General features: G+C 34.6%; 1 protein-coding gene across 3 annotated transcripts; it reads right to left on the bottom strand.

Moving 5' to 3' along the window:
• Window positions 1-707: 707 nt before the first annotated feature.
• On the bottom strand, window positions 708-10866 carry LOC115982214. Of its 3 annotated transcripts, XM_031104749.1 has the most exons (14): window positions 10062-10866; window positions 9508-9957; window positions 9129-9300; window positions 8440-8677; window positions 7480-7874; window positions 7342-7388; window positions 7063-7222; window positions 4985-5362; window positions 4405-4503; window positions 3526-3691; window positions 2577-3270; window positions 2279-2327; window positions 1917-2020; window positions 708-1238 (listed from the first exon to the last, which is right to left on the bottom strand). In XM_031104749.1, exons 5-11 carry the CDS (start codon window positions 7489-7491, stop codon window positions 3065-3067), a joined length of 1068 nt encoding a protein of 355 aa, XP_030960609.1. In that variant the 5' UTR covers window positions 7492-7874; window positions 8440-8677; window positions 9129-9300; window positions 9508-9957; window positions 10062-10866; the 3' UTR covers window positions 708-1238; window positions 1917-2020; window positions 2279-2327; window positions 2577-3064. The 3 variants fall into 3 exon arrangements, with proteins under 3 accessions (XP_030960609.1, XP_030960611.1, XP_030960608.1); XM_031104751.1 differs by lacking the exon at window positions 8440-8677; XM_031104748.1 differs by lacking the exons at window positions 7480-7874; window positions 8440-8677 and having other exon boundaries at window positions 708-1299; window positions 7063-7257; window positions 9110-9300; window positions 10062-10865.
• Window positions 10867-10937: the final 71 nt, after the last annotated feature.

Below are 10937 nucleotides of genomic sequence, written 5' to 3'. Positions count from 1 at the left end.
TCAAAGCATAGAAATCGAGTTCAATGTACTCGGTTTCTAGACATGTAAATTTTAAGGTTGTTTATTTCCTCCTATTATAGTTAATTATACAAAGACCAAAAAGAGAAATGGCAAGAGAGTTCCACGTAAATGCAATAGCCTTATTATTTAGGTAAAAAAAAAAAAAAAATTCTTTATTTTATTTTTTTAGGGGAGAATATTACTTGTAAGGGTTCTTTTGCTCCAAAAAAAAAAAAAAAAAAAAAAGCCTTTATTGAACCCAATGTTCACAATTCTTAACTATGATTTTTCCTGAATGCTATAGACACACACACACATCCTTCCCTTCCCCTTCAAGCAGTAATATATATTGTCAATGAATTATCAGCCCTTTAATTATTCGTGCTTTGAGCATTGATGCTACAACTTCCAATTGAAGCTTGGTCAGTACCATCAGTGCAATCATGCTCATTCATAAAAAAACAACCAAAAAGAGAGAAACAATAAACACCCCAAGGAAACACTTATTTCTAAAGACACTCATAGGAAATTTCCCACCTCAAGCAGCAAAACTGGCTATGCATTTATCTAGTGAACAAATTATTGTCTATCAAATATATCAATCACAACCTCCCATTTGTCTGATTTTTTTTCCCCATTTTAAACATTGGTTATTTTATAAGGAAAAAATAAATTCTAACAATTTGTGATTGATAGAAGCATCAATGGAACAGAAAAGGTGAAATAGATGATTTTTATTTATCAAATTAGTATCATTTCGGTAAATGTCAACATAATTTAAAAGCTGTACATAGAAAAATCCTTGTACAAGCTATGCAATTCACATACAAAGCATTAGGCAAACCAGCATACAGATTATGAAGAGGCTATACGATCATAAATAAGATCTAGCTAAATCGAATCCATTTAACCAAGGATGGAACAAAGTGACAAATTCCATATAAAAAACAATCAAATTATATAGCCAAAATGGATAGATGCTACACAGCTACACTATTGTTGCTTATAGTAGCCACTTTGGTGAGGAGGAAGGTATGGAGCTGGGATGGTGTAAGGAGGCCGAGGATGAGATCCAGATTGTTGTGCATGGGCATTGTCGTATGGGCCTTGACACCCCGGATAAGCAGGTTGGCCATACTCATGCCTGAAGGGTAGTTGTTGTAAGCACCTGCGTTTTTATTATCTTGGAAACTGAGGCCCGCCATTTGTCTTTGCACATCTTCAGTCATTTCCCGGCACTGTAATGAAGATTGGTCATGACAAAATCGTTGCATTGCTGCTTGACATTTGTAATTGCATCTTGTTGAAAAAAGAGAGCTCATTTATCAACTCTTTTTTTATGTTAATTCTATTGAAAAAAGGAAATCTTGGGTACACATGATGTATATACAAGTTACAAACATTCCTAAAGAATTGGGAAGAGAGTCAAACAAAATATAAGGCTCTAAAAGAAATAGGTCTATATAATCTATAATGGAATGCTCATCCCTAGTTCCAACAGTAAAGAACTACTCATACAACACTCTGACTCTCAAAAAAGAACATTTCTACTCCATAATTGGAATCTCCACACCATTTTAAAAGTGGAAGGAATTCCTCCCTCTCACTCCACAACACATGCATTACCATGATTACCAATACAAATATGCCACCCAGGAAGTACATACACATCTCCCCCAAAAAAAAAAACCAAAAAACTAAAATTTATGATGCATACAAAATAACTAGTCACTTCTAGCAAAGTTCACAAATACAATAATGAAAAAAATCACGTACACATGCTCACAAGGAGAGATCTATGCACATCAATAATATTAAATCTCCCCCACAGCTACAAAGAGGAGCAAGTGTATACTTGAACAATAACTATATTAAATAAATAATTGCACCACACAGTCTAACCAAACATTTCTAACCTGTAGAGTAACATAAAATTTCAGTCCCTCATTGCTGTTCTCCTTAATCTCTCGGAACTTTGCTATGGCAGCTTGAATCTGCTAGTAACATTTCTCACGAGATGCTGGAAAAAATAGCAGGGAAAAGATCAACACAGAAGCCAACAACAACTGACATGCCAGAGCAACATGGTCTAAATGAAAAACTTTGAGCCATTCATTACACTCTAAAAAGTACAGCAAGAATGAAGATTTGTTACACATTAATGATACAAAAATGCCAGAAAATTGAATGAATGCTTAAAAAATGTATATGACAAACAGATACAAAAATAGTTATATATATATATATATATTATAATCCAAAAAAAGAAAAAACCAACCTTTATAATCTTCAAGATTAAAGATGGTTGAAAAATCATCATTCTGAGCCTGAAAGAAATGTCAAACAATTATTTGAGGATCATGAAATCCCTCTTAAAATCTCTCCTTTTTTTTAACTGAGAAGATATTAGAGACTAACAATTATATGAATAAAGATGTCAAATTTGGTTCATAACATATTCTCCAGTCAAAACCAATTATATTTGGTAAAACATCACATTCAGTAAAAGAAAAAATAAAGCTGATATTCAAAGAAAATAAACAAAAAAAAAAATGCAGTAAAATAAAGAATTAAACCTGGATTTGCAGCAACAGTTGTTCTTGTGCCTCAATATTGTGGGCAATATCTTCACTAATGCAATCATATTTTGCTGTAACTCTGCTATCTGGACCAGCATTTCCTGGTTGACCCTCCTCAGATCCCTAAGTTGCTGTAACTCTGCTTCCAAACCAGCAGGGCCCCCACTTATCTGCACTGCCTCCACATCTTCTTTGAGCTCCATTGGGAGAGTGAAATTCCCTTCTAAAGCTAGAATGGAATCAGGAAGTTCCATCTCTTTGAGCCTTACTCGGGTTAACTAACTGGCTGCTTGTAATTTTTCAGCTTGTGTTCTGATAACATCATCAACCATTTCAGTATACCTACAAAGTGCCTTTGCACTGCTGTCAGGAACAAGGCTTGCAAAACATCTTCTCCTTGGTCGCATCCAATACCTCACTCATTGCCATTGACTTAACCATGGAGAATCCTGGATGAGGTGGTAGGGAACTGGGGGGAGGAACCCTCATGAGGTAATCTCTTTCATGGCCCTCTCTAGGTTCCGATTATTATTGACCTCTAACTTGCTAAATGCATCCAGAAGTTGTGCTGGAGCCCCCTTTGCAGATTTCTTTGACTCCGTTATAGCACTAACCGCACTCCTCAACCGTGCAATTTCCTCAGCAATCTCTTCTTTCTTGTGTAGCTCTAAATTGTACCTATAGCAAGCTTCTGCATAAAATTGAACCGCCTTTAGTTGGAAAAGGTGATAATAATTTTAAGAACTGACTAGGTATTTGACTGAAATTTAATTAGAAAGTAATGCACAGACAATAACATACATTCACATCCTAGAATTTTTGCTAACACACACCTTATATCTTTTAGTAGGGGGGGAAAATGATTAACAATTACTTTTGTAAGGTCATATGTTCTGAAGCCTTACAACTATAGGTTTATTAAAAATAAAAATAAAAAACTCCTTACCGATTATTAACTTTTCAGGACCCACTTCCACCAACTCTTCAACTGTGCTGTAATAATGAAGATCAATTACAGTGTGCTGAGCAGGAACATGTCCATTTTCTTGACCCATGTTCTCCCATCCTTCTATTGCATTATTTGCCCTTTGGTCTTCAAATTCAGTCTCGATCTGCCACAAACCCATCATACCTTAATTTTTATTGAGGGGAAAATAAAGCAACACATATAGAAGGTTCTAAATCTAAAAGATTAGGGTCTACAGTATTTTGATGGAATCTCGTTCACATTCCATATATACACATTGAAGGATGAAGATGAAAATAGCATAAGTTAACTATGATAAATTGATTTTATGAATTAAAAATTACTCCCAATACATGAATTTTACACAGCACTTTAAAGCCTATCATGCTATTAATTTCTATAAAATAAATCAAACGATGAAGCCAAGGATAATATAATTTAACTATAATAAACTGGTTAGTGGTTTCTGGAACTAAATGCCTTCTGACACACATGTATCTTACATAGCACTTTTAAAGCCCACTAAATAAATTCTTTCCAATATAACCAATTACAATCTAGGCCTTCCAAGTTCCAACAGTCACAAACATACCAAAGAACCTCTAATTCACACAGCTTAAAAGCAGTATTAGAAAGGAAAATACAACTGACACCCATACTGAATTAAACCCATGAATTCACATTCCACCTCTCGTTTATGAGGCTAGGTTAAGCTACCTAGTCTAAATATTTTTGCCATTAATCATATTAATTTAGCACGTGCCTAAATTAAAACTTTAAAAATGAGTCTCAATATTGTACTTATCAAAATAAACACTATTGCGTGAAAAATATATCACATCAAGTGTGTTTGTGTACCTCTGAGAATATTCTATCAAGATCTTTGAAGGGCTCTGTCCCCAAAGCAAAAAATATATTAGATACTCCAATAGATTCTCCATGTATTCCTTGTATTGCCTGTAGAAAATCAAAATTGCAACACATTTTCAAAGCGCACATAAACAGATATGAACCATCATTTTTGATAGTTATTTATGTACTTGCACATATACACATACATACATGTGTGTGTAGGGATTTACTATCATTCCCACTTTCATGTTAAGGATAGCAGCCTTCCCGTTTTTGTTTAGCCAAATATTCCCCACTTCCTCCATATAAGGTGTGGGCATTTTTATCCACAACTATCAAAACCACCCTCACAACTCACACTACCCCACCCAAGTCACACCATGTCTAATCAGGTCATACCATGTCACAAGTGTTAACTAGTTAAAAATCAGACAATTAATGATGATAGACAGGAGCATTTCACACTGAACACATATGCCAATGCATACACGAGGAGTTTATGATTGACACAAAAACTGTACCAATCACCATTGGCAAAAGGCCAACAAGAATGCAAAGATACAGTAAGAGCAGAAGGTTCACTTACAGTCAACTCAACCTCCAGCACAACTAGGTCTTGGAGATTTGAAGAGTCCTCAACTCGTGATGGATCAATATACTTTGTAGATGTTAAATTCTCTGAAGTCTCATCATGTTCACTCCTCTCTATGACAGGCTCTTGATCTTTCTCAAAATGTTCATGTACAGCCACAGAAGTTGGGAGATGTTGAGGATTTTCCATCTCTAGTGAATCAAACTTCCTCTTTAAATTATTAATACTCAAATCACCCATTTTAGTGACTAACTCATGGCTTGTTGAAGTAGAATCTACAGATATGCCATGTTTGCTTTCATCTACAAGATCATTAATTGTGGTAATTTCTTGAGTATCCTCCCATTGAAGGAAATGACAAGCTCCTTGTCCCTGTTTCAAAGCCACAATCCATTAATCAGATATCAACTAGTATGTGAAAGAATGGCATTTTAAAATGCTCTATAAGGAGGATACACAAAATGAACAGAGGCTGCTCTCCTAAAATGCTGCCATTGCATCTATATCTTTTCAAGTTTCTTAGTTTATTTTTATCTGTATTGGTTTAAGGACAAGGTGCTGTATAAGTAGTTGGAACTAAGCAAGACCCACTTACAGATGGATGTTTGGCACATTATATTTAATAACATTAACGCCAACAATGAAATAAGCAAAGGACCATGCAATATAAAATTATACATGGATACTGAGAAAATTTATATCACAAAATATCACTACATGCATAATCACCCATCTCATATGAATTTGCATTACATGCCTCAATTTGTTGGTGAATCAACGGTAGTGATTGTTAAATGGAAAATCCAACTGTGAGTTCAACAAGTATATACTTTTCTTCTATACATGTTAATAAGTTACACTCAATCAGGTATTGCAAGAAGGATTAATCATGCCAACAAAAGCAGATACTAAACCGCAGAGTGCTAGGCCAGCAGTTCTTAAGTTAATGAAATACAACCAAATAGTTCAATTACGCTAAGCAATTGATATTCCATTAAAAGTACCAGATTGCCAATCGGAAACATAGACCATCAAAGAAACCACGTTTATGAACCCATGTTTTCATAGCAATACAACAGAAATTAGTGACTTTTGCTGAAGTTGGTGAGCTTACTCAATGGTTCTATATCTATCACAACTGGGAAAAGAGTTCATACACGTGGATTCACAATTGGGAAAAGAGTTCATACAGGTAAATTACATTGTTTGAGAATGGTTGTCGAAATTTCAAAAACCCCCTCCTATTTTTGTAAAATACACTCCACCCCTTAATATATTGATTTACACAACAAATAACCCCTTATGACCATTTATGTTCATTACAAATTTTCAAATTTCTCATATTAAATTCTCAACCACTATATCCACCCAAAAAAATTTTGCTTAATAACCAGATTGGTTATATCGTAAGAAAAATTTTAAAATAAAATATAAAAAATAATAACCATAGGGGGCTAAGTGTCATTTTTTGAAAATAAGAAAGGGATTCCGACATTTCCTCAAACTTTAAGGAAGGTTAGTGTGATTTACCAAAAATAAAAAAATAAAAAAATTCACCAATGAAACAACACAGCCTTACACAATAAATTGTACCAAAAACCTTAAATGCAAAAAGACAACCTTGGATCAAGAAATGCCTTTGAAATTCATATCAGCTTGCATTTTCGACAGAGTATGATTATGCTATTTAAATTTTCTTATTGCATGTCAATGCATCATCCAAGGCCTATGGTATAAGGCACGAGAGACAAATGATAAACATAAATAACTCAAACAGTTCAACATACTGGACGGCAATCAAGGATTGACATGAGTGCTGACTGTTCTCTCACAGAACGCTCAATCCGGCCATCACTTTCTGCAGCTTGCTTCAAGTTAGCTGCAAATCTATTCAACCTATCCAGTACAACATAATTACGTCAAAAAGATTGTCATGTTTTCTTGTTTACTATGTACTTTACATACAGTATATAAAACGACCGAAATTGAAGAGAGATGCCCAATAAAGAGGAGGAAAGAAAAGAAACAATAATAATAATAACAAGAAAAAAATAACTACTAAAACAACTTACTGCTATACCAAGAGCAGTACTGGTGAAGAAGAGGTAAAGGAAGGTCCCCAAGAATTTCAATGCTGTAAGCAGATCAATGTTGCTGACATCAAGTGATTGGACTGCATTGAAAAGCACAATAGAGGTGGCATCATTCACCACTCCCTCACCGAATACAATACTGTAAAGTAAGGGCGTTTCATCTTGATTGAGAACCTTTATCAGGCCAAAAATATCATGCATTAATGGAGCATGTCAATTTCCATGTATAACATTCATGTAAGGATGAACATCGTGTACCTGCAGCGTGCAAACTGAATCAGTTGCTGACAATATGGCACCAACAGCTGCACAAAAAGGATGCACAAATGATCAGTATTAAAGGATGACTATCAATGACTGTATGAGCAAAATGATTCAACATAAGTTATTAGTCACCTCATTCAACATTATACTTTTATCGACAGAAGAAGGGCCACTATGAAGTAATAATGAATAACAAGGTCCTTTCTCTTGTCAAAGACGCAGAGGGACATTACAAGGAGCTTCAGAAAGACCGTCTCGTACGTTCGATGGTGGAAGAAGGCATCAAACGTACTGGACAGTATTTCTCAAGTTCCTGGTAATGTGCCTCTACGTCTTTGACAAGATAAAGGACCTTGTCATTCGTTATAAACTTGAAGAACAACGAGGCCATAAGAGAATGGCCTTCTGCCAAGCTCTGCAAGGAGGGCAGCCTTGGAGGACCCAACCTTGTCACCCTTCTTAATAAGCTCTACAGGGGTGATGATTTCAACAGTCCCCTTATTAATCTTAGTCGGTATATTAAGTACCTGAAAGATAATGGCAGTAAGGACAAATGATAACTTATACGTTAGGCTTAATGATGCAAAAAGTAAAGTGTTCAAGGAGAAACAAGATTAAATAGTAAACCTAGAATTATGGACTAATTTTGATGTGGGGGGCTTTTTGGCACCTTTTAAAGGCTACTTTAGTTATTATTGAATCTAAGTATTTAGTTTCTTTACTTAGAAAGTTGCTGGTTCAGTTTTAATAAAGTTTTACTAAAACTAGGGGTAGTTTGGTAATTTTTTTATTTTCTGGAATATGCTGTAGCGAGTTGTTCTACACACCAAAGACTATTATTTTGTGTTTTGAGTCTTGTTCAATTGCCAAAAAAGTGATAACAAATCAAGGGATACAAAAAAACAAATGGAGAATTCAACTTATCCAGTAGTTTTTTTTGTTATTTTTTTAAAAACAATTGACTTTTGTGCTACTAATTATCAGCCGGGAAAGAAAAGGAACAATTTGGTGATATATGTGTGTGTATATATATATATATATATGAGATGGTAATTTAATAATAACTATCACAAAGTAAGGCATACTACATACCCAAAGACCCACAAAGGGACTGCAAGGAGCATTGTACCGACCATCACCCACTCATTTCTTGTAACAGGACCCATATGCTCCAATTTCTTTGCAGCCATGGCAGGGGCATCTGGTGTGTCTTTGGTTTCAGGAGGATATAACTTGTATAAGACTAGAGGAGTAGCTAAAAGACAGGCAATTGCTGGTAAACTAGCAGCTTTGAACCAACTTGTACTGTTAACACTCATCTTTCCAGTTTCTATTTAATTAAGAATTAAAAATAAAATCCTCAATAAATCACAAAAAACTAAAGACTTCCAATTCAACTTATATCTAGTCCAAAAAAATAATTGAATTGCGAATATTTAGAAAAAAAAAAAAAAAAAAAAAATTCAACTTATATCTAGTCCAAAAAAATAATTGAATTGCGAATATTTAGAAAAAAAAAAAAAAAAAAAAAAAAAAAAAAAAAAAAAAAAAAAAAAAAAAAAAAAACAATCGCATTGCAAAGACATTGAATTAAATTAAATTAAATTAAATTTGAAGTCAATTCAATTGCAAACTGGTTCCATAGTGTTTTTCGGTTTGACAAATGATCCATAGAGTTACCACTAAGGTACAAGGCTCTTCACAGAGAAGAACAGAAAACTAAAAGCGAGCAGTGAAAAAGGTAACTGTTATTCATATCTACCTAAACTATCTGCCGATACCTTTGAAGCATGTCCTTGTGCTGCCAGCTCCAGCATGGTAATTTGAACAGCACCTGGCTGCTCTGGTCCACGTGGAACCTAAATATCACTAGAATTGTTCACAAAGAACGTTGCATCTCGTGTTTTACGAACAGGTTCAAGCATGGAACAAGACAGCCAATTGAAAAGATATCTGGAAGGGGACAGCAAACATGTAACTTGGATCAATTTATCTCCAGGGTTCACTGACTAAACTAAATAACCTGATATACTATCCTTGCATGTATATGAAAGACTGGAGCAATAGAATAACATTTAGTTGAGATTTCAGGTCAAGCAAGAATACCAAGATGTATCATTTGTACTGAAAAGAAAAATGGTAGGAAGAAGGTTTCATTACCAATCATGCAATACACCAACAAAACCCCTGTCCATGATCAAGGGAAGGTAGTTTGGTCCATTTGTAGGGACCACATTCATGTTTTCTGCACCAATGTATCTCCCTCTCTCTCCCTCAACCCTAAACCCTAAAATAAAAGATTCCAAATCTTAAAGATTCCACCTGCTGATGCCACCCAACCAGTGAGATTAATGCTCAGAGGACGTCCAACCTTTCAGCCTCCAACTGTAAGTCTCTATTTTCAGCAATGGAACTAGGCGTTTAGCTATTGGGTGGGAGGGCTAATTAGGGACAGAATTGTGTGTATCTATATATATAATACTAGTCACTAACCCGTGCGATGCACGGGCAAGCTATTGTGTATAAAGATGTAAACTATTCTTTTTCTCTTCCTCTTTGATGAATATGGTCATTTCTGAGCTATCTTCAACCTTTAATTGAATTCTATACCTGATAAGAGAAATGACATATATAATGTAAATATCATATTAATTAGTTTTTGTGTATTTTAATATAAATACATTAAAAATGTGAATCCAAAACAAAACACTTACTGATCTTTGAAATTAGCAATCTCAGAAATTTCCAAATCAATATAAACTCTTGTTCCACTTGTTGACGATAAGTTATACTCTCCTACAATGCACGAAATTCATTAAAAAAAAGTACAATTATCTATTGGACAATGACTTACTAACTCCATTTTAATATGATGTTTGCTTCAAAATCACTTAATAGTACTTCAACAATCTTACATTATAAGTATATCTAACATGACCATAATCAACAATCTTACTTTTCCTACATATCTCTCACTTTGAAATGTACATTTATGAAAAGTTCAAAGTACCAGTAATATAGATGCAACAGGACCTAGCACCTCTAGGACCAAAAGGTGAAATAAATTTGCATATCCAATTTCAAGGGCCATATTTACATTGATTGGTAGGTGGATATAGCATCAAATGTCCAACTTGAAAAGGTTGAAGACATTTGGAACTTGAGAGAGATATTGAACACCTCATGGCATCGAGTTCAAGTTCGAGTTGGTCACTCAAATATGTAAACCAATGTCGAAACAATATCAAATAAGTAATTGAATGGCTCAACACCCTTTTCCTTTTTTAACTCCTGGTTTAATTGAACCATATTGCTTTCCTTAATCTCATTTACAAAAAAAATAATTTCAGCATGTTGGATACCATTTAGTGGATATTATTTTGAATATTTTGTGGTGTGCAAGTGGCAGATCAAAACTCTCATCAACCTTGCTTCTTATTTGCCAAAATTTTTACTTGATGGATGTTAAAAGCCAATCCTATTAGGTCTTATATGCATGGACTCTAATCAGCCATGCTTTTATCAGGCAGCTATGACCTTTGCAAGCCCAAGGGTAGGCTTATTGTATGACCTTGGTTGCACCAGGCGTT

The sequence above is a fragment of the Quercus lobata genome, chromosome 3 (assembly GCF_001633185.2).
Source record: "Quercus lobata isolate SW786 chromosome 3, ValleyOak3.0 Primary Assembly, whole genome shotgun sequence".
NCBI classification, from domain to species: domain Eukaryota; kingdom Viridiplantae; phylum Streptophyta; class Magnoliopsida; order Fagales; family Fagaceae; genus Quercus; species Quercus lobata.
The sequence above is the reverse complement of the archived record's forward strand: the minus strand, read 5'-3'. Positions and strand labels throughout refer to the sequence as shown.